Genomic DNA, 25,098 nt, shown 5'->3' with positions numbered 1-25,098 from the left:
CAGCAAAAAACCTGCAACATGAGCATGTAAGTTTATTTTGAAACTACGGCTAACAGCGCAGGGAATCAACATAACGTCTAAGTGGCATGAATCACGCCAGATGAAACCTCGGCGTCCTCTGCAAACTTATTTCGAAGCAGAAGACTTTGTCGTTTCACAATAAACTTACATGCTCACGTTGCAGGTTTTTCGCTGCGGACTACATGGATCTATTTGAGCTCGCACATTTAGTGCAGGCAGTTCCCGACATAATTTTTCAGTTGTCATTAGGTTTTTACATTAAATAACTTTCGAATAAGACTTTCTGAAATGTCCGTTCAGCATTAAGCATATTTCGTAACAGTAATACCATGTTAATCTTTTTTCAGCCTTCATTTGAAACCAGAGGCCTACGATTTCTTAGAGCAAGATACTTTGAAGAATTTAGTGAAAAAGTACTCTCAGTTCATCAGTTTCCCAATCTACTTGTGGACTAGCAAGGTACGAATTTTTAATATTCTGTATTAATAACCAGTTTAGCACAGTGGTTCCCAACCGATGTGTCGCGCAGTTCCATAATGTCGCGAAATTTGAGAATTGAAAAGTCATGAAGCATGTAAGGATTAGTTAAAATAAATTTTAAGACAAACCATACCAGTCAACGCCTCTAGTAGCAACAAAAATACTTAGTATTAGTCATTATTTCATAGAAGTTCAGTCTTATATTAGTTGGTTTTGTTGCTTAAAAAATATCTAGTAGTATCGCGATGTGATGGGCTTTCATTAAAGTGTCACAAGTGAAAAAGGGCTGGAAACCACTGATTTAGCATGTTAAATGGTTTTACTTATTTTAATGTTAAAATATCTCTTAAGAAAAATCTAACCTCAAAACTTGTATACGTAGAAAAAGTAGAAATGTTGCAGTGTTCGCTGCTGGACTTCAATTCCTGATATTGTCTAATTTCTCAAGAATAATTCTCTTGAAATTTTTAAATTGCCATAGTCTTCAGTTTTGTTTCCAGGTTTGAAAAAATCGGAGTAATGGAATTAGTGAACTAAAAAATGTGTAGAAGATAAGTCCTTTGTCTTGTTTAACTCGGAGTTTACTTTGAAAAGGTCTGAGTTAATTCTAAAGTGTTCGGAGTCGCTCGAGTTGCTATGGAATCACTTTCCCTTGTTATGCTTAACAGAAAGTTTAGCGTCAGTTTCCAGCACCGCAACTATGTGAGGCGAACCTACAGTTTCAAGGTGGAATCTGAACTACCGTAATGCGTTCAAATTTTTCTTTCCCACTAGTAATCAAACTCGTGACCAGCAGCAGGGAGGGATAGCAGGATCTTTGTTGCAAATAAATGGGGTCAGTGAAAGCAAGTTTGAAAGCATGGAAAAAGTCTTTCACATTGCATTCGATCGACCCAAGGACTTCACAACAGAAGTGAGCTATACCATGAATTATCATATCTACAGCATTTTTTTTTTCAATTAAGATTTGAATGAATATACTAATCTCTAATGAAGGATGTCATGGGACCGCACTGGTTTATGGTAGAGCGCTTATCTTTAGTGCTTGGAGGTCTGCTTCGGTCCCAACTCACTCGGATTGCACTTTAGTGTAGAAACGCTGTGTGCCTGTTTTTATTTATTTAATTTATTTATTATTATTATTCTGAAGTTTCCTCCCACTTTCTTACACATCCCATTTCGTTCATTATCATTAGTTTTCCTTAGCCTCGAAGCATAATTATGGGAAGTTAAATCATATTCTCGAAATGTAGTTTCAATATACTAATTCGAACCGTCCATATTTGGAAGAATATATCTTTCCACTTGTAGTTGCGCATTTTAGTATAATACTCAGAATACTCAGGCCTTGGAGAAGGTTTAGGTTTAACTAATACTAATCAGGTCGTGGGAAATAACATTAGCTTTATTGACCATATCCTCGTCTATTCATGCAATTGAGATACTTAACGGTCTCGCAAAGTTTTATTTTAGATTTTGTTACCTGTAGTATGGCTTTTTTTAAAAAGTTTTCTTATTTTTCTGTTTTTATTTATTCTTTCAAATTTTCCACGACCTGCTTTTAATTTTGTTTTGTTGTATTTTTGTCACTCGTATTTTTACCTTTATAAATATGCTAGCTAGCCATTGACTGTCGTGACGAACATTTTAGCCTAGCTTCTTGTTTCCACTAAACTTGAATAAATTCGAACGCATTCCTTTATCTTTATGAAATGAGGATGCTTGTAAATGTCACCTGTTTTTTTTACACACAGCCTAGGTTCAGATTAATAAACATCACAGCTAGCTAGCAAATTAAATACGCATAACGAAACTCGATGCAATGTTGGTAGAAGATTCTTGTAGAATAGTTTATTACATCCAAATCATTGAGCACTATTAACATTAATGTATGATTGATTATAGATCGTAGAGGAAGAAGTTCCCAAGGAAGAAGAGGAACAGAAGTCAGATGAAGACCAGGTTGAAGAAGGTGAAGAGAAAGTAGAGGAAGAAAAGGAACAGGAAGAACCCAAGAAAATAGAAAAGACAATCTGGGACTGGGAACTTCTCAATGATAACAAGCCTATATGGCAAAGAAAGTGAGTTAATTTTCAATTCTACATGTTTACACGAGGTATTATGTTGTTTAGGTATTTGCATGCTACTCTTCATGTACGTAGTTCGTTATTTGTGAAAGCAGACAGGCTAGTGTTCGCAGTGTATTTTCAGTGATTTCCTTAAAATCCTATATATGCAAAGATAAAATCTTTCCTTAGAAAACCTTTCTAGTTGTAAACACTATTAATATTAGATTCCTTCATTCTTAGTATCTGTAGTTTCGGCATGCAGTTGTTCATTGGTGTCTTCAAATCACTTTAAATTCACCGAGCATAGTTATTCATTGATAGTGAATGACGACTTGTAATTATATTTACAAGGCTAGTCAAGCAAATGTGACTCAGTTCGCACAGAGTTGAACATAATTTGCTCAAGCGGTCTTTCGAATAGTCTTGACTGTCGCTTGCTTGGCGTCGGGATTGTGGCGACCCCATAGCCCAGTTCTTCGAAACTGGAATAGCCACTGATCCTTCAGGTTGGGGGCTCATCACTCTCTCATAAAACCTCTGCTGTGGATGATAGTCTAGATAATTAATCTACCGCAGGGGAATGTTACTGTAAAATCTGCCTCAGATGAAGCTTGTCCGATTTTCTGTAAACCTTGCAAAGATTTATGATCTCCGGTTTGGTTTATGGATCTGATTTCTTTTAAATTATTTTGACCAGGCAGTGATTTCGTCGATTTAATTTTGGTTGTCCTGGGGTCTTATGAAGTGATGCCCTGAAAGAAAGCTAGAAATGCGGCCTTGAAAGAGCCCTGGCCCAAAAGTACCCATCAGTCAAGGTCCGTCGACCCTACTGTTACGCGCTTTTACAGGTCCCTTCATAACTCCCTGTTTCTGCGTAGCCACTTTCTCCAGCTGTAGTGTGACGTCACCGCGGTGAAGCAGGGACAAATATCGTGTGCTAAGCCTATGTTCCGCCGTAGCGATTTGCAAAGGAAAACAAATTTTTAAATGCAATAAAAATAGACTACATACAGATATAATATGTACTCACTATAGCATTGAGTAGCACTTGAAGAATAGCTTTGCATCCACCATCTTAAAGAACATTCCTCCTGCGGAGTTCCTGTGTTTTTCTATTCAAAAACCGGATTCTGAAGTATGTCTTAGCCTTGTCGAATAGTTTCAAGAGCGAATTGTCTTTCTTAGGACATAAAACGGTCGGCCAATCATTCTTTTTCTTTTCTTCGATTCACAGTTTTTTGTGAAATATTCGAAATATAACTTTATACTATTTTATTGCTTCCATCCACCTGGAAGAAGGTGAAACGAGACCACCACATAGCCTCATATTGCCACCATTGAACTTCGAGAGAATCACAACTATCTTGAATTCTGAAACTTCAACTTTCGATATGATTTCGAAGAGTATTTTTTTACTATTCAGTCTTATGGAAATCATAATTTACTGGCTGTTTCCACACATCTATTAAGCCTCGAATCATTGCCACCTGGACATTTCTGTGGGGTCCTAAAAATAAACCTCTTGGTCATAGCATACGCGCCTATTAACATTCAATTCATAATATAAGCACCGAAAATTTTTCCACTCTCTTTAAGTAGCGCCCTTGCTAATAAAAATTTTCAAAACTGGGGTAAGAATACCAGGGGGGGAAAAAACTAATTTTTGCATACAACGTCGAAATGTTGACACATTGGGTACGGGGATTCGAACTTGTAACCACAGATGATTGTATAATTTATCAATGAGGCGTGTTTCGTTAATGCATGAATGATATTTTAATCAATCCATATTAGTTTTTTCTTGCCATTTATTAGCATATATTCTTGGCCTAATATAAAACTTTTTCGTAATATCATCACCCGGTTATTAACCACTTTATTGAAACGATCACAATATTATATTTTAGAACTGGCCTTTGAAATTAATTCTTTATTATATTTGCTTTCCAATTCTTTTAACTTCGTTTGTAAACATATATTTTGGCTTTGTACACACTGTTAGACTTTAGTTTTTCGTTCTCTTTATGCAAAAAGAAGAGCTCTTCTTTTGGTTTATGCCCCTCACTCTCCACAGAACAAATGGAAAATAACATAAACAAAGAGTTATATTTTTTGTTTCAGTCACAATAGTTATTTAATCTGGCTGCACCCTAATGTCTGATTTGTTTTTTCTTTAAACACTTAACTTCCGTACATTTAATTCTTTCATTATTTACATCAACACGGTTCCGTATGGTAATGGTAAGTTTAGTGAAGGCACATCTTGTTTAAACTTTTTCTTGGGTAGAATACTTAGAAGTTCACATTTTAAATTATGTCCATAAGCTTTGAGAATAAAATGATCGGAATAGACGCTGGCGTTTTCAACTTTAAAGACATCTTTCCGACAGCATTTCTTTTGCCAAACTTTCCGCAAAGGATCCGAGGGAAATACATGATAAATAACTTTGGAACCCGTAGTACTTCTACTATAATTGTGACAAGTACTTAGTGTACAATTCGACATGCTTATAGGCTAACACGAGCACTACAGTAATTAATGTTTTCTTAATACGGGAAAGCAAGAATCACTCACTTTCCTGCAAAAATCAAAGAAACAAGCAAGGGTGAATGACAAGACCTTGGGCGAAAGCTGTTTCTGCTCCCGCCGTGACGTCACAATTTTACTGCATCTTCGGTTTTCAAAGAAGGGTAGTTATGACGCGACCTTAAAAGAGGAAAGGAACAGTAGGGTCGACGGACCTTGCCCATCAGTCAATAAAAGAAATGGCGCTGACTCCTTGCATATTGGACTCTGCGTCCTGACAAGGACTGTTGTAGATAGTACCTGCCCACCTCATTGTTCTTCCAGAACGATGATTGGGAAGGGAAGTGGAGGGGTTGATTTTGCCAAACTTCCGTAGCAGACAAATACTAATTAGAGAAAGTGAACGAGGGGAAGATCGTGGAATATATCCCACGATATTTGGCTCACCGATGCAAAGAAACTGCTGGTAATTTTAATTAACTGATGGAAGCTATAAAGGAGATCGATCTTGATTTCCATCTTTCTAAAGGTTTCGTTCTTAATTCTAACCCATAATGCTCTTCTACAGTGGAATATGGCTTTTCCTCTCACTTTGAATTTAAACACTTTTTAACTTATTTTGTCTCCAAAAAGCTCACCTTACTGCTACTACCTCTTGTTTTCAGCTACACTGTGTACCGCCATGACAAGGACGGCGATGTTCGTGCAGCTGGCGGAGTAGCAGTTGGAATAGAGGACAAATATTCCATTTTCATCCAGGTGAACAGGGATTTCCAAGTTCTAGCTGTTTCCTTTGAACAACCTTTCACTTCTACAAAATATGAATCACACAACCTGAAGCTTTCACATCGGCTGCTTTAGACATGTATCAAACTCCCACGATTCTGATAGGCGACTTCAACTCTTAATGTTAATTTACGGGCTTCCTCTCGTATCGAGTTTCGAAGAAAGAGAATTTGCAACTTTTTCAGCAATTATAGTCCAGTTGTTTATGTAACTTACTGGAGAAAATGATCAATGCACGCCCAGTATTGGTATTCGGAAACTAACTCCTTGCATTTTAATCTCTAACGTAGTCTTCGGAACTTCTACTCCACTACTAATCTTGTTAATCTTGATTACAATCCAGGACTTTCCGCCATCACAAACATCTAATCGCAATCTTTTATCTTCTGAAGACTTATGACACAACTTGGCATTACGTCAGCTACTTTGGGGAGTACAAGAACGTATGAGCTTTCTAGACCAGTTTCTTGGAGATATCTTTCGAATCTGATTAGGATTCACTCTCCGACCGCTTCTTGCAAGGAAATGGCGTTCAACAAGACAGTCGTAAGTGTGACTCTTTCCTGTATCGATAAATTGTGTTGACAAATACTACCCCCGGTTATGGAATGTTGTATATCGAGGACCTGGCAATTTGTCCTCTTGTAATATCCATGCTTCTACTAGACAATTAGAACTCGGAACAAGCTTTCCCATTGGTCCGCGACCACTGGATTTACTTTGACAAGACTGTGTCCGCTATTGTCACTTAACGCAACTACGCATATCATCCTGATCTTTACCCGGGCCATACACGCTTGTCTTTTGCTGATATCAGATTTTTAGGCCTCAGTTGGATCACCTATCTTCGGCAGTCCATCAAAGAGAACTAAAATACATACATGATGGTCTACGAGCACTATCTTTGAAAGCGATATTCCACATTTCTTGGTGTGCATTGTCCTACGACTGTGTCGTACCCTAATCTGCTCAAAGTTGGACTCTGGATCTGCCAGACTTATCAACCACGTTACATTAACTGAAGAATGTTCATCTTGGCGTAAGTTGCATTCCGTACCAGTCCTATCCCCTGCTTATATGTTAAAGCCCACGAGCTATAGTTAACTCAGATCGATCATCGACTGATGCTCAATTTTGCTAATCTAAAATCAGTGCCTCACCATCTTTTGCATTTGAAGCTGGAGATTGCTACCAACGCTATCAGGCATTTTGAAATGGCCTTTGGAACTTTTGGATGACCTTCCCATCGAAATACCCTCTTTGTCACTCCACATAAAGATACTTATGTCCAGCTATTTCTCTGCATCTTGGCCAATACAAGATCCATGCACCAGCAATTACAAACTTCAAGTTTAGCTCCAGTGATTCTGTGGTGTGCTTTTTTACAACTACTTGCACTTATGATCTTAAGTTACACCTTTTTCAATATTCACTGCTGAACTGGTTGCAATTTCACGAACTTCATGTTGTCATATACGCAGGATCTTAATCTGTTGCGACTCTCATCCAAAGTACTTTGAGTAGCCTCCTTGATGTGTAAGATAAACATCCTTTCGTCAAGGAAATCCTATCATGTCATAGATTGTTAGAGGGATAGGAGGTATAGTCCGCAGCAAAAAACTTGCAACATGAGCATGTAAATTTATTGTGAAACGAGTCTTTTGCTCCAAAATAAGTGTGCGGGGGAGGACGCCGAGGTTTCTCCTGGCGTGATTCGTGCCACTTAGGCGTTATGTTGATTCCCTGAGCTGTTAGGCGTAGTTTCACAGTAAACTTACATGCTCATGTTGCAGGTATTTTACTGCGGACTGTACAACTGCTGGATTTAGAGCCATGTTAGGGTAGCTGGTAATGAAAAGGCAGATTATACAGCGAAAGTTGCTGCCCATGAATGAAGAGCTTCATCTTCCCGTACACAGCACAGATGTGCATTCACTATTTACTGCTCAAATAATCAGCGCTGACAACTCGAATGAGACCAGGCTATTAACAGATTACATGTACTTAAACCTGCACTTAGTGTGTGTGGACCACCAGCTCAAGATCTCAAGAGGAATGATTTCTCACTCAACTTCGCATTGGACATTCGCACTTTTTTTTTTTTTTAACACAGATTTCTACTTCGTAGTGAAGACCCACCATTGTAAGCGGCCAGAGGAACTAGACAAAAATTAAACATCTGCTTATAGATTGTCCTAATCATGTCCAGATCGAGCTAACTTTGCCCTACCAGCACTTACCAACACTGCTCGGATATGACCTCGAACAATCTCTCGATGTCCTACCCGCATTGCGATTGTCCTAGTGTTTTCACTTTACTGATTTCTTGCTTCCTCCTGTCAGTTGTCTCGTCACTGAGAATTTTTTTTAGTTTCCAGTTAAATTGACAATCCCGACAAGTATTTGACTTCTTTAACCCTGCTGCGAAACCCTGCAAAAAGATTAATATTCCAATGTTACTAATTGTATCCTACTTTTTTCTTTCATCGCTGTGTTTGCATGTTTTCTCTTATTCTTTCATGGCAGACTTATTACTGAATTTAACATCGACGGATGCAAAAAGACCTTTGAAGTATAATTCACCCACTTGAATCGCTTACTTACTGCTGCTTATTTTGCACACCCGCCAACTTATACTGGTTTTATATTTTCAAATTTTGGCCGTGAAGGGTACCTGATAAACATTCGGTAATAGGATGCCAATATTTATCTCAGAATTTGCTCCGTCTTAATGATTCAAAAGCGTGTTTTTAATCCAGGAACAGTTATTTTAGATTGTGTTCAGTTCTTTAAAACATTCAGATCTAAAGTTTCATTGTATGTAGTATCCTTAAAATATTCATGGTAGATTTTTCATAGCGAAGTGTGACTCCTAATATAAATAAATAGACGATGATCTTAAGCGAGTTCAAAGGTTATGTGAAGAAAGAAAAAAAAGTTTTCTGAAAAAACTATCTATATTAACACGTGTTGTAAGGAATCATAATAGATTTCATATAAATGATGGCTATATTTAGTCTTGAGCAATTTTCGTATTCTTATCCCAAGATGTTGATTTCCAGTTCGATGCAAAAATAAGCAGTGTAAAACGTTCCGATAGAAACAAGGATTGGGTTACCCTTTGAGTAGCAAAATAAAAATATTTATGTTCGAAAATGTTTTAAAGTTCCTAATTTTATGTATTTCTTTTTAGACCAGCTGAGATCACAGATGAAGAATACAATGAATTCTATAAGTCTCTCACCAAAGATAAGACTGAACCTTTGGCTAAAACTCACTTTATTGCTGAGGGTGAAGTTACATTTAAATCATTGCTTTTCATTCCTAATAAGCAGCCCGAAGACAGCTTCAATAAATATGGGAAGAAATTGGAAAATATTAAGGTAAGTTTGATCTGCTGAAAATTTCGGCATAAAATATAGTAATCAAAGCTATTTGATTTCACGCAATAATGTATGTAGGATAATGCTGAAAATTACAGTAAAAATTTATATCCTATTCAGACGAGGAGTAAACCCTTGTTTCCCCACTTGATTTTTTCCACAATTGAGTTACGTAACTGTCATTATAACCATCTCAGGTCACGGTGACTTAGTGGTAGTGTGTTCACCTCGGGTGCATGGGGTCCGCGGTTCGGTCCCAGCTCGCACCAAGTGAACTTTGTGGTAGACAAACACCGTGTGCGTGGGTTTTCTCGGTTTCCTCCCACTTTCTTCATTCCACCATTTCATTCATTTCAGTCCCCTTTAGCATAGCCGGTATAAGCGTGGGACGTAAAACTTAATTTCATGTCATTATAACAATTGCCGAAGTGGCCGCGTAAATTTGGCAACATTACTCTCACATGCGTAGTTCAACGTGAGGCTCCAGATTTTTGCAAGCATAAGTGCAGATAATGTTTATATATGGGTATTGTGGTAGTAGGCTAATCATATTTTAATAAGAAATGTGTATGGGTGAGCAAAAGCAGTTCCTGATTCTGTATATGCCAGCCAATTTATACTTGTTTTCAAAGCTAAACCAACTTTTCTTATCAGCGGTAAAATTGTCATCTAGTTGTTAGCGGCCACGTGCGGTTTGTCAACCAGTTGGATATTGCCGGTATTAGAAAAGCTTAGCTGCCCTCACTGTCGCCAGGGTAAACAATGAAGTCTCAAGCTCTTCTTCCTGAGTGTTGCAAACAGATAAGCAGATAAATAAAAGAATAACCATTTAAAATAGAAATAAAATACATACAGGTCATTCAAGTAATTTTCTCCCCTGTTAAAATAATAATAATAATAATAATAATTTCTTGTTTATGCCCTTCATGCAACTTAGAATCACTCGCATAAAGCACAATATCATACCTGATTGAATATTTTGAAAATTCTCACATAAAAATAAAAAATAATTGGAACTTACCACTTCAAGAGTTTAAAACATGTCCTCATTCGTTATCCTCACTTTCTGAGAACGATTGATCTAACTCTATGACAACATAATCCTTGTTTCCATCAAAAACATTTTGCAAGACACGATAACTTTGTTCAATGTCCTCAACATGTCTTACGTAGTTTCTCCACTTTTCAGGAGTAAGAGTCCACTGCATTTTTCAAAACTGACATAAGTTCTAATGCTGAACGACCTTTTAAATTGCAAGATGCATGCGCCTTGCTATAGCGGCACGTTGTGCCGAGTAAATGCTGCGTTGCCTAACCCGATGCTAGCAAGATTAGTGGTACTTGATCAACTCGTTGAAACAAGAGTTACATATGTACTTCGGGGGCCGTGATGGCTCAGTAATAGAGCGCCTACCTCTGGCCCGTGGGATCCTTGGTTCGTTCCCCGGCGAGTGTGGTGAGCAACGTGTCCGTGGGTTTTCTCAGGATACTCCCATTTCTTCCCACTTTCTCATTCCACAATTCTTCCATCATTCACTTGCCTAAATCATCCATTTCCCTTAGCCTAACAGGCATAATCGTCGAATGTTAAACTGAGATTTTTCATTTATGTACTTCTAAGTGCTTACAAACCTGGTAGTTTTGTCATTTTCTCACATCCTAAGTCGTACTGATTCCTGGTAGTAAGAGTTGAATTTACCGTGTAAGAGTCAGTCTTAGGTGAGAATTTGGCGGAGGAGTATTTGCCTCATCATTTGACTACTTTTACAAGTGGAATATAATAATCAGGATTTTTTTCTTCAGTAGATAGACATTTCCTTTTACAGATTACCAATGCATCAAAACTTAACACCTAGAAAACAGCATATAATAAATATCTAGGTAAATAAATAATAAACTAAGATTTTTCAAGTTGAAAACTATGCGTTGCTTGGTAAGATTTTAATGTCAGAACACAGTTAATGTATTTTGTTTAAAGATTTACACCTATAAAGAAAAAGTAATAGGAATGCAGCTTTATGTATTAAATTTTAATCTTCTGCACGTCTTACAAATCTATATTGTACTTATTTTCTCCCCAGTTATACGTTAGAAGAGTTTTTATTACCGACGACTTCACAGATATGATGCCTAGTTACCTGGGATTTATTCAGGGAGTCGTAGATTCTGATGATTTGCCACTTAACGTGTCTCGAGAAACTCTGCAACACAGCAAGCTTCTTAAGGTAAGTTAATAAAATTTATAATTGAATTCAATTAACTGACTAGGAATAAGTGCTCTAACACTCTTCAGTAAAGAAGACTGTAGTTTTGAACTTCTGCATTATGAGAACTACTTTCGAGTGAGACTCGAATTGATCCAAAACAGTTTTTACTATATGAAATTGTTTTATAGCCATATGTAAACTCTGAAGATACATGAATAAGAATTGTAAAGTAACCAGTCTCACGATGGTTGGTAGATTGGTTACACTTACATTGTTTAAGTTTGTTTTTTATATGCCACATCATTTAACTACTTTCCCATGTAATGATCAGGCCTTCTATATGCATGAACATAAATCTGTTCTAGTTAACAGTAGCCGGCAAAACAGTCTCTAGCAGTGATTTACGCACTTAATGTTGTGTGCGTCATCCTGGGTTATATCCCCCCCCCCAAAAAAAAAAACTGCCGGCAATACTTTAGAGCCCTACCGAAGTATAATAAAAATGAAAAATAATTTTTAAAAAAATTAAGTACTATACGTATGCAGCTTAATTGTAGAGAATCTGAAACAGGATAGGCTAAAATTAGTTTTCGCAGAAAATCAGCCTGGAAAGTTAATGAGATATGCAAAGAAAATCAATACAGTAAATACATATCTAGAATGATTGACTGGAAAAAAAAAAATCCTACTTTGTCCTAGTTTCTTTATTGGCGTCAATAGAAGGGTGATTATCGAATGTGACAGGAAGTCTCCTAAAAAAATTGACAGTTAAGACGGTTCCCTTAGAACTGCAATCTTACTAAAGGTGCATAAGGATTTAACATTATCCACCTTGATCATTACTGCAGGTATGTATATTTAGCTTTGTTACTTCTGTACTTGTGCAGTGTATAAAAGTATTAAACGGTAAATCCATGCTGCTTTAGTTGAAGGTGCTCAGTCAGAATGAGAAATATGGTTGCACAGAGTACAGATTGGATAGCACATTGGCGCATCCGCATCATACAGGGGACCATCTTTAATTTTCTTTATCCAGTCGCACTTTTTTGATTCATTGACTTCGCACTTATGGAGAATATGATATAAAGAAATGTTTCCCCGTTGTATGCCAATTATACTACGAAATTGACTGCATCAATTTTGTCTCAATTTCCTTCTCAGGTACGTACTATGGTTATAGTATACAATATTCTTCCATATTCATAAGAATAGGGGACGAAGTATTGAGAATTCTCAGATTGCCTGAAAGCAAAGAGTCTTGATTTTTCCGTTGCCTGGAGATCCTGGTTCGATCTCTGGCCAAGTAAATTCGTATAGACATAGTAGTTTTCTTGGGGTACTCCCGTTTCCTCTCACTTCCTCATTCAGGGTGTCTATCGGTCACGAAAGTCGTGGAAAAGTCACGAAATCAGAAAACTGTAAAAAAAAGTCAGGAAATTTAGCTTTTGGGTCACGATTTCTTTTATCTGTACAAATATAAGTACAAACTGGAAAATTTTGTTCTATAAAATGTCAAAATTCACTACCAAAAATGTGTTTTCGGCTTTAGACACTACCAAATCGCAAGCAAAGCACGCTTCTATCGCATGCATGAAAATTCGGTCCAGTTCGGATCCAAATTCGCTCTGGAGAACGTTACGAAATTTTATGGTTTGGTAAAAAGGACACGAAAAAGTCCCGAAATTTCATTTTGGAATTTTAGTAGACACCCTGTCATTCCACCAATTCTTCCATCATCATTAACTTTAATCACTCCCTTAGCGTAAAGGGCATAATAGTGGGCATTAAACTGAAAGATTTCATTTCATTTTTTAAGTGATAGTAATAGGAATTCTCTGTAGAGTGCCCACTCGTAATTGAAAGACGAACTTGGTATCAAATTGGGAAGAGGAAGTTGTAGACTACTTTGAGAGCCAAAGTTAGATTATAGCATTATATCACGGAGCTTCAGGAGTATATTACGTGACATTAGAAGCACTTTTTCTGAAATCTACAAAAAGTTTTCTGACTGCATCTGGTATTGGTTGGGTAGGATGACAAAACAGTACAGAAATTTAACAAACTAAATGTATTGCCATTTCGAAATAATGTATAACTTGAATCACATGCTTTTAGATACACTATGAATGCAATTATAAATTTAGGTGTTCCAGGTTGATATTATCACTAGGCATAGTTGTAAATTATCTAAATTTCAACCATTGTATTTTTCAGATTATTAAGAAGAAACTTATAAGGAAGGCTCTTGATATGATGAAGAAACTTGAGAAGGATGACTACTCTAAATTTTGGAAGGAATATTCAACTAAGTGAGTAAAAGCTTTTGTTCTAAAATAAGTTTGAGACACCACAGTCTGAAGTAAAGTTTGTTTTATCCCTGAAATGTAAATGCTAATAATTGCTGATAAACTAATTTGACTTTTAAAACATACGATGTCTATAGGTTTGTCGCTGATTTTGTCCTTGCAAGCAGCAGTTCGGTACACTTTTGAACTGACCGCAAAGTGAATTAGTTACGAATTTCATTCCAGTTATTACTTGCACAAAGAACAACGAATTAAAATCTGTTACAAGCCTATAAATTGTAGATCTTAATTCCAGGAAGGAGAGTTCTGCTAGAGGTTAACTTCTCTCAGAAAGGTTCCACAGGAAGGCAGAAACCTTCATATTTTTCCAGTTTTGCAACTGTCATCGACAAAGGTATCAGCGCACCCTGAAACTGAAGTACAACTACTTCATGAAACACTGTTAATGTTAGTTATATGCTGGTACTTAAATTTCCATTTCTTTAGAACAGGGCTGCATGCTTTTACGATGAAATCTTACTACTTTGTACTGCCACGAATTACTCCCTCACAGACTCGTATCTGCAAAAATAACTAGGCTAAAGAAATTAAAATTACTCATAAATTCATCAAAGTGCAGCATGAAAAACTCTGTTCAAAATTGCCTTTAAATACAAAGTTACAAACAGGCCACTTATCAATGGAATCTTGCACCATTAAGAGGAAATCGCTTCAATTTGGATATTGGATCGAAATTGCGCATTGCGGTGACATTTAGCACAGGCCATTATTTTCAAATAGTCTCATAAGTAGTAATCCAGCGGATAGTTTCGGAATCCCAGCCGGTCAACCTGTACAACTAGTGAACTCTGGTACTGTTTGCGAGCTTATTGTAGTGCTGTTTCGGCTTTTGTATGCGGAAACAGCCCTGTTGAAGACCGTGTTTAAAGAGAATATATTAATGGGATTTCATTATACCACATAACATCTTGCTAATAGTCCTCTGCCTATATTTTTATCCTTTTGTTTTTAAAAATCGTAACTTACTCTCAACTGCACAATCTCTGAAGTCTCATGATGGCCTCTTCAAATCCCTCGAGTAGCTTCAGAAGCTGGTTTAGAGATTGGAGAACAAATACTTTCATTTTGGCGGATGTAAGAGAATGTCTGTTCGTCTATGAACATGATTTGTGTTGTTAGAGCATACCGAACAAGGCATTTATTCATTTTTTTTCTTGCCAGCCTCTAAGCTGGAATTAGAGGCCGTGATTTTCTGGTTTCTCACAAGATCTCAAGAAATTCTGACCTTCACTGTTTTTATGGCCTTTGGAACTCGGACAGTGCGTAGTCTGCTAGACCTTGGCCGACCCTTGGTTAACGTCATTGAATCTTGCAGTAGTCATATAGGCAGTTTTATTAATTTTTGTTTTTATTTACAAGTAGTATGTGCATCACCGTCAGAAGAAATCAAAGATAGATGCAATTTGCTACTTGGTTCATATTATTTTTATACGGTGCATAAGTTAACTTTTCCAGTAGAATAAAAAGTATCAACTGAATAAGATTGACAGTTTTTTTTTTATTTTATATATTATTTATTTATTTATTTATTTATTTTTACGAATTTCTCTAAAATTACGCATAACTCACCTTCAAACATGTAATTTTTTTATCCCCATGTGATATGTCGGTTTTTTTTTCTTTTCTTTCGACAGTATCATAATAAAACAGATCATAATTTTGGGCTGTATCTCATAAGCCATGCTATATACTGTAGTCGTGCTAGTGTCATAACAAGTAGCTTGATTAGTGTACTTCGGAATCAGTTTCAGTTTAACGTACACACAAAAAAGAAATTTGTTTTTAGATTTTCTCCAAAAATACACATGAGAATTCTCGGCCGTATCATTTTGTTTATCTTAATGAAGTCAGTCTTGGAATTTCCTTTTTGTCACACTAATAATTGTAGAATATCCAGTACGTACTGTGCGATGGCTTCATGAATACGATATTTTCCTTTGCTTTTAAACGTACCAAATAGTTAGGAGTCTTAAAATCAATTTTCTAGAAAATACACTTCTTAGAAACCCACTTCATTAACTTATATCGTGAATCTAAAACAAAATCTTATTTCTATAGTAGAACTCAGTTGGAGAAAAATACACTGTAAAGCATCTAACTTCTTACCGCAAAACGGTATTAATTTTTATAATCTGTAAGAGTAGAAATAAACTCGAATTTTCCTTGTGTAACTGCCAGTTCCATTAGATTTTTTCTTAATGTCATTTAAAGTTTATATATTCCATATGTATTTTTGTTAATTTGTTATTCTGGAGATGGTTCTAATAATATTTTGACATTGGTTATTTACCGCGTCATATCTTGATATGTACGGTACATTAAATTTTAAACTCCGTATGTAATTTTTAACTAATCAAGATGGTAGGAATTATGGAATTCTAACTACTTGCATTACGAAAGTCCGATTACTCTATAAATTTATATCCACGATTTCTAGTTTCGGAAATGACACACGGACATTGGTAAAAAGCTAATTGCTAAAACCAAATGTTTCAAGATATTACAAAATCTGATCCAGCAGAACTACTAATTATTGACAACGAACTATACTTTTTAGCGCCATAAAAGCTTTCGTAGATTTTTTTTTCTGAAACTACGCATTAGAATTTACCGTTTACAGCAAATTTTAGGTTTACGAAATTGTTTTACCACAGTTTTCTCACTACGCATGACCTCGTACCCTCACGCATATCATTGTCCTACTCAATGGCATTTACTGGTTGGTATGTCTTTTTCCTTTCTTTGTCCAAGTGTTTTCAGAAGTCTTAAATGTTGTTGATGCATCATGATCAGCTTTATACGAGTCTGTAATGTTGTTCTTTTTCCCTTTGGTCTCCCAGTTTTCATTTGATAGTATTAAATCATTTCCATCTGCAGAGTGGACATTCACATCTATAGTACTAAATGAGTTATATGAAACTACAAATGTTTCCACGGAGACATTGTATACGATACGTAGATTTCATGATAAAAGTTGGGGAAAAATTAATATTACCATGGATAATTACAGTAAAGCATACTTTAGGCGCAATGTAATGGATTGGAGGACACTAATATTGGATATTGCACCAAAGCAAATATTAGTAATTCTTCCAAAATTCTTAAATGATTCATTTATTAAATTAGTATGCTGCGTCTTATATGTATCCAACCGTACCGAACTACTTCTAAATGAGAAACAGTTTGCATTATACATGCATGCGCACAGTACACGCATAAATTCGGTAATAGGGTGCCTATCTGCAACACATTTGGTTTTCATTGCCATTTCACTTCTCTTTATGTATTTAAAAGTTAAGTTTCCAGTGTTCTGCTGAGACTTCAGGGGGAAATTCGTCCGTATACCTGGTGCGGACTCTAACAAGAGTCCTTTGATTATCGAAATTGATAATATTGTACCCATTCCTTTTATATAGAATTTTAAGTATTTAAAAGAATATGAAGGAAAGCTTCAAACTAAAAACAATAACAAATGGTTCACTAAGGTACTTGCTAGCCATAATTGATATCTTGTATTTATTCTTTAGTAACACTCTTTATCCTTTTTCCAGCATCAAATTGGGAGTTGTTGAGGATCCATCAAATCGCACACGTCTCGCAAAATTATTAATGTTCTATTCTTCAAATCAAGAGGGTCTTACAAGTCTTGCTGAATATGTGGAAAGAATGAAAGATAAGCAAGAACACATCTATTACGTGGCTGGCGCAAATATTGATGAGGTAATAATTTGAGCACTTCATTATTTCTAATATTGCAAAATGTTACGTTAAAATGTTCCAAGTAATTGTCACTCTCTTAAACGAAGGAAGTCTGAAAAACAAAGTAATGATCTTCCATTACTTCATGAGAATATTGTGTAAATAACTAAGCTATGATGTGCAGAAATAGTAATACTTTATATTTGTTGGGTAGAAAATGGAGCAAGACTAGTATACTGGTAGTCTCGTGCAATTTCTTTGTGCGTCTCTCTTCTGAATGTTTTCAGGCCATAAAAGTAATTACTAAAATGCATTATATTGTCAATTTTAAACCACTGGACAGGTAACTTCCTAGTTACTTTTGGTGGATGAGTTGTTTATCGAATGAATGGCGAAAGTAGTTTTAAAAATCTTGAATGATTGTTGTCGGTCGAATGAATTAGGAAAGTAATATACAATTGACAAATCATGTACCTTGATAACGTAATCATTTTGTTCTCGGTTGGAAGATTCTTGACAATTCATTTTTTTAAATCGTATAGTTAGGCAGATATTACTCTATTGCATATAGCACGTATTCTTTGTTTGAAGATTTCCTTGAACACTAACAAATTGTTATAAATTCAAAAGACTGGTAAAATAATTTGTTCAATAGCTTTTGAGCTACCAGATCATAATTCAAGCTTTTTATATTACCCTAAGTAACAAAACTACCCTTCAAAGACTATCCTAAAAATTAAAATTTTCGTATTTTCTCCAGGTTAAAACTTCACCGTTCGTTGAACGATTGCTGAAAAAAGGTTACGAAGTTTTGTACTTGACTGAACCAGTTGATGAATACGCCATCCAGGCTCTTCCTGAATTCGAAGGAAAGAAATTCCAAAACGTTGCCAAAGAAGGTTTGACAATTGACCAAGGTGAAAAGGCAAAGAAGAGATTTGAAGCTCTGAAGGATGATTATAAACCACTCACACAATGGTTGCAAGATGATGTCCTTAAAGATCACGTAAGCTATATTATCTAAACTGTACTCTAAACTTATAAAAATCAGTGGTTGCATATAATGAATTTCAAAAATGTCACGACTGATATGAGTACAAGTAGTATGTACTTTACAGAACTAAGTGTCGCTCTTTGATACAAATAATAGAATTGGCTAGTTTTTCGACGTATACGGTGCATAGGTTAAATAAATCTGTCCTATCAAAACAAAAAGTATCAATTCGATAAGTAATAACACCTTTTTAGTGCCATTAAGTGTTCTTTTTTCGAAAACTACGTATGAGAATTTACTCAAGCATCTAATTTTGTCCAGCTAGAGGTGACGTACCTATTAATGTCTCAATCTTATAGTGAAACAAAAAGTTAATTTTGAGCTATATCTCGTTAACTATACAGTGTATTGTCGTTCTAATGTCAACGAAAAACATGACATACTTCAGCGTTAGTTTAATCTTAATAGATGGCGTGGATATCGTTCAGCATTAATTCAAAGAAATTCAGCATTAATTTCTTAGGTTTACAAAGAATTTTTTTCTCAAACTGCGCATGAGGATTTACTTGCCCTTATTTCGTTTAGCGCAATGAGATCTGTCGATTAGTATCTCATTCTGATATTTTTTTCCCCCCAAACTAACAATATTTTGTATAAGTAATAGTAGTATATTTCCAAAGTTGGGTTAGATAAGTATCACCAAAAAAAGATCTGGAGATATATATGCTGAAATGCTTTTAACTTTTCTTACAGATTTTGAAAGCTTCTCTCTCTGAAAGACTCTCAGATTCACCCTGTGCCTTGGTTGCTCCTATGTTTGGTTGGACAGGAAATATGGAAAGATTGGCTTTGTCACAAGCTCATCAAAAGGCAGATGATGCGATGAGATCGTAAGTAAACACAATTTTCTGTTGAACCTTTTTATATGATCAAAATAATGCAAAGGGTTGAAGTAGTCTTACAGCCGTCACATTCCTATACTGGTATTTGTAAAAGGATTCTTAAGATGTCTTAAGATGTAAGTTAGAATTTTAAGCCTTTTGAAAATTAATTTTTAAAGGAAATTGTAAATCTTTTATCATCAGAATCAAGCAAGTTTTTGAGTACCATACATGTCACGACTCATAAATTCGGTAAAATTTCCGAAATCTTCGTGAAAAACAATTTGGGGGGCCTTTATGGGACCCCAAAAACAGATACCTGCACAAAAGATACCCTACTTTCAAAGTTTCATTGAAATACTGTTAGTAGGTATGAAGATAAGTTTATAGAACTAAGGACAGGGATTTTAATATGAAATTTAACTTTGGAGAGGTAGGAAGCGTATTTTCATGTGTAAATGATATCCCGTAACATTTTCATGTTTAAGACCAATTGCACAACCCATACATACAATATACGTAGTTATTTCATAAATATGGTCAGAGTTCGACTATTTTGGGTATAAGTGAATCCTGAGCTTTTTATTCCACGGTGAGACCTGTGGCCTTGGAAACATGCAACAATTGAGTGGAGCGACTACAAGAATAGTGTTGTAGTCACATCCCTACGCAAGGTGGGCATGCTACCACCACGTGTCTTCGCCACCTTGAAACTGCTGCAAATCAGTAAACAATTTGTATAACGTATCATTCAGCGTTACAATTATAAACGGGAAGTGTCAATGACTGCCAGCGTACAGGCATACCGCCCACAGTGAGGACGCATTGGCAGTAGCTGCAAGGATTCAGTGATGTTCCGAGAGGTGTCCATTTCGAGACTGTCAAAAGTGCTAAATCAAGACCTGGGATTTAGAATTCTATTACACGAATAATACAATCAAATGAAATAATGCCTGTGAAAATACACTAACATAGAGAATGAAACTAATCAACACTTAAGGTTATTGGGTTGTCAGTGTTGCCTTTTTTTAAACGAAGCGGAATCTGCCTCATGTTTAGAAACGTGTGGACGTATAGTCCATTTTTGTTAAACTGCTATTAGACCTTGTGAACATTAGTACTAAACTGATGTCAATTGTGAACAAGACACACGTCAGCTTATTTTCTCGGTGTAGCGTATTCTAGACGACATTGTATCCGTTGGTTTTCATCTGGTTCTCGTTTCCTCCCACTTTCTCATTCCACCAGAACTTCCGAATAACTTTTCGTTAATCCTCAGTCTCCTTCAGTTCAGAGTATCATCATGTGACTATTATTATTATTATTATTATTATTATTATTATTATTATTATTATTTTAATACAAGGCACATGTCAATAAAAAGGGCTGTTTGGTTATTGCAAAGAAGAAAATAGAAAAATGTTATTGCCTCTCGGAAAGTACATAACTTGACTATATTTTAGTCACATTTAAGCTCCAAGCTTTTTTGGTAAAATAGCACATAATTTTGTAGACCCTCCGTGTAATATGCAACGCAGATTTCAGCAAGTCGAGAAGTCTTCACTATTATTGAAACGTTGCGAAACGATCCAAGTTTCCGGGTAGAGGAACAAAACAGAAATCACTAAGGGCTGTACTATGAGGAGCGATTATAAAGTTCCCATCGAAATTTTTGAATTGTGAACTGTATGAGCAGACGTTATATATCAGAATAATTCTAGACCTAGTATTCCTCTTTGCCTTCCGTTTTGCATGGAACTTGAAGTCAAGATAATGTTTCGCAATACACATTTGGTATGATATCAGCTGTATTGCGTACTTTTGCGTTGAGAAATATGATCAGACTCCACCTCTCATTTGGTGGAATTTTCTATAACTGTAGTAATTTACTTATTACTCTCACGTATGCAACTCCACACTGATTAGTTATACCTCTGTTGCATGCACAGAATACTATAGAATGCTTCCCCTCACGTACAGCGGTGGACACTTCTAAATGGTACACCTTAGCCGTAAATCTCCATATGGCTGTACCATTTAGAAGTGTCCACCGCTGTACAACTTCGTCAGTGTTAAGTTCAGCGCTAAAACAAACGTACCCTTTATGTGCACCATGTAATAATAGTAGTGATAATTGTGTATTACATAATAATGATTGAAAGTTTCTTGGGAAATTCTGTCTAGAAATTTAGTGCATAACTGGAAGAAAAGTTGAAACATGATTGTTTTACATCTTTCTGTGATATATATATTCGTGCAGAAATTCCAACCATTTCCAGGTTAATACTAATGATAACTGTCTTCTTCCAGATACTATTTGCAACAAAAGAAAACGCTTGAAATTAATCCCAGACACCCACTCATGAAGGAATTACTTAGAAGGGTGAAAGAAAATCCATCAGATGAATCTGCTAAGGATATTGCTCTTACATTGTTCCGTACAGGTACGTTGAACTTCATAACATAATTAAATTTAGTTCAAAATACCATTGGATTCCATAGTTCACTTCTTCCTCAGATCTTAGTTTAGCTAATTATAATTTAAGCAGAACTGCGACAATATACCCACCAGTATTATATATTCGCTGGAAACTCTTGGAGGTGCAAATGTAACTAGCACTTTTGCAAAACAGCTCTTAATATTTTTTCAAAAGAAACTCAGCCCATATTTTATTCAGTGTGTAAGATATCGAGAGTTAATTCATAAAGACGTTTGTGTGGGAACATTCCCTTACATTACTTCAGTGGTTTAGCGCACAGAGTTAAAGAATCATAAAGCTAGGTAAAATGTAGTATAGCAGAATATTGATATTTTCACACTACTTACAAATCAGTGAAGTTGAGGGGATAACTTAGTGTTACACCCTCATAATAATGGCTTAAATATTTAATATTTGTAAGTTATAAAATGTAGGTTCAATCACATAACGGAACCCTGTAGATATTAGGCTGTTTTTCTGCAAAATTTACTAAATCAATTCAGTTCTGAGCAGATTTATCCAACCATGTGTGTGCCTTTTGACATTCACTGACGTGTGCATTTCTTGTTCTTGAATTGATCAAGGTTTATTAGCAGTGCTTTGTATTGCAACCTAGGAACTTAATCACTAGAACTAGTTCGAATTCTTTAACAGCATCATTGCAGAATAACTGAGAAACACATAGAAAGTTTGCCATAATTTGGTTATTTTCTTTTAACTTTCATTCTGTGGGTAAATTGCTTTATGTTTATAAACTAAAATTAGGTTGAGCTAGTTTATATGGTATCATTATTATTATTCATTGTAATTAGGATTTAAAAATTTTTTTTTTTATCTATTTCAGCAACATTGCGTTCGGGATATATGCTAAAGGACACAGCTGATTTTGCAGCAAGTGTAGAATCGATGATGCGTAAAACATTAGGCATTCCTGAAGACGAAAGGGTGAGTGTTACCTGTAAACTGTTAGGATAACTTAATGTAAAGAGTTGAATATAGATGTAGGATTGAGAACGACCAAAGTTGGAAATTTAAGCTTCACTACGCTTTGGCCGCTATTTTTTTTCTCTGATATTTAAGGGTAGGCCATGTAATAATTATGAAGTCGTACTAAAAGTCGTACTAAGAGAATTAACAGGATTATTATTATTATTATTATTATTATTATTATTAATATTATAATAATAATACACATAATGTAGAAATTTGAGTGCTTGGCAATAATGTAAAAGTGCACCTTCAAGTTTCGGATCTGTAAGTTAGCTGCAATTTTGTACTTTAGCGTTCCTTTTCAGCATAGATTGAGCCTTACAGTTTAAAGCCGAACCACATAATGCGTTCAAATTTTTGAAGGTTCTCCCACTGAGAATTGAACCTGGGACCTCTTGTATCAAAGATGGGCGCGTTAGCCACTAGACCAGTGGGGAGGACTCAGATCTCTAAGATTGGGAAATTTAGTTTAATATTTCCTATATACTGTATGACTATTTCTCAAAGCCAGTAAGATAACTAATGCATAAGTAGGGAGTGTATTGAGCACTTAAACTGAAATCAAAGTTCGCTTATAATATAAGGGGATATAGTATTGCGTGAAATTTTCATATTTGATGTGCTCGTAGTCTCCTCCTGAAGAGATTATTTTTTTTACAGATGTGTTAAGATAGTAGTATCAATTCAGAATGTGAGTCAAGATGTCCAGATCAAGCACTTCTGATTTGAGAATGATTAGAATATTGACTTCTGTCGCGGTATTACTTTCTAGGCCTGAGTTCCTACGTTTCAACTCACTGTGATGGGTTAGTGCCAATATAATGCTTACTGGGAATCTAACAGAAGACCACGCGCGATATGCTACGAGAACATATGAATGTTACAACTTACTGCTTAAATTTTGGTTCAATTCATAAGTGATCTATCATTCTTTGAAGGTAGTGTGTTACAAGCTTAGAAGCTAATTTCCATTTTATCAATGGAAAACATTAACATCGCATTCTTACGGCCATCTGGGTTAAAATTTTCTTCGATTACATGTAACAGCAGACATGTGCAATTTTTAAACCTCGGACGAATCACATCTGATAAAGCAGAGTTGTCGAAGTAACTACAGTTACTCTAACTGGAACGCATTTGAAACTCCGTTTTCTTAGGTTGTGCACAATAAGTTGAAAGTGTTCGCTTATTATTGTTGGATGACATGCTCTGATGGTTGGGATTGGGAGGGGGAGAAATGAACTAGAACCTAGGAAGGGAACAAATGCTGCTTAGGATGTTAATGTACTGCAATCGATTTGCAGTTGGTCAAAGCTAAAAATATACTAACTTCCGTCAAGACAATTACTAACGAATATAATTGACCCTAAATTGTCCCCTGTTGGGCCCCGCATCTCCTAAAACCGGCGCTGCGAAAAGATTACTTTTTATTTTATTGTATTTTATATTTCTAACATTTGCTCCTTGTGGTAAGATTTTTCCTTGGTCTCTGTTAGATACAATAATAACTTAAGGATAATATATTAAAATAAATGTCTCTTTTGTAGCCCGAAGATGAGGAAGAGTTTGAAGACGATGATGAACCAGCAGCAGATGAAGAATTAAGTGACGAAGGTGATGAGGAAGAATCAGAAGACAAAGACGACCACGATGAACTGTAATAGAAGCAAATTTCTAGGAACAAAATGAAATTAAGACACTAAACCAGTGCCGGACTAAATCTTCCACAGTGCGTGATGAGTTTTGTGTTTGTGTGTATTCGTGATGGTCTAAGTTATTTGGAGTGAACGTTGACATTGTTAGTTAATTGAAAAGAAAAATTACAGAAATGTTCAGAACTCCTTTTCTTCAGGAGCTGATTGAGTGTGCGTGGGATTCGGGACAATAGTAGTAAGGTGTTTTTTTCCCTTTGGAAAGTAGTGATTGATCAACAATGAATTGTTTTGTTGGAACGAAATTTGTATACAATTCAAACGAATAAATTCGTTTTTTGTTTTTGTACAAAAATTCGATTTTCAAAGCCAGCTCAAACCAAGAATAGAGCCTAGATTTGTTGGCACCAGCTTTTGTCATAATGCAACTATCCAAATGGTATTTTCCCCCTATTTTTCTTGGACTTTAGTCTGAGGTAGGTATATTTAAAGTGCAGAAGCCTATTGACGTACTGGGGTGTTAAATGGAACCCGCTCAATGGCATTATCCAGAACAGTAATAA

General features: G+C 35.8%; 1 protein-coding gene across 1 annotated transcript in view; it reads left to right on the top strand.

The window, feature by feature from the left end:
* Gp93 (heat shock protein 90 Gp93) overlaps positions 1–24,890 on the top strand; it is a 46,295-nt gene extending 21,405 nt beyond the window's left edge. The window contains exons 7-17 of the mRNA XM_081742780.1: positions 369–480; positions 2,407–2,582; positions 9,077–9,266; positions 11,348–11,491; positions 13,688–13,782; positions 17,391–17,559; positions 18,299–18,544; positions 19,286–19,422; positions 21,724–21,857; positions 22,738–22,838; positions 24,431–24,890. Of these exons, the coding sequence (XP_081598906.1) occupies positions 369–480; positions 2,407–2,582; positions 9,077–9,266; positions 11,348–11,491; positions 13,688–13,782; positions 17,391–17,559; positions 18,299–18,544; positions 19,286–19,422; positions 21,724–21,857; positions 22,738–22,838; positions 24,431–24,544 (1,618 nt within the window). The 3' untranslated portion in view covers positions 24,545–24,890. The remainder of the gene's footprint in view (positions 1–368; positions 481–2,406; positions 2,583–9,076; positions 9,267–11,347; positions 11,492–13,687; positions 13,783–17,390; positions 17,560–18,298; positions 18,545–19,285; positions 19,423–21,723; positions 21,858–22,737; positions 22,839–24,430) is intronic.
* Positions 24,891–25,098: the final 208 nt, after the last annotated feature.

This window comes from Thermobia domestica, chromosome 16 (assembly GCF_964235325.1).
Source record: "Thermobia domestica chromosome 16, izTheDome1.hap1.1, whole genome shotgun sequence".
Lineage (NCBI taxonomy): Eukaryota > Metazoa > Arthropoda > Insecta > Zygentoma > Lepismatidae > Thermobia > Thermobia domestica.
The sequence above is the reverse complement of the archived record's forward strand: the minus strand, read 5'-3'. Positions and strand labels throughout refer to the sequence as shown.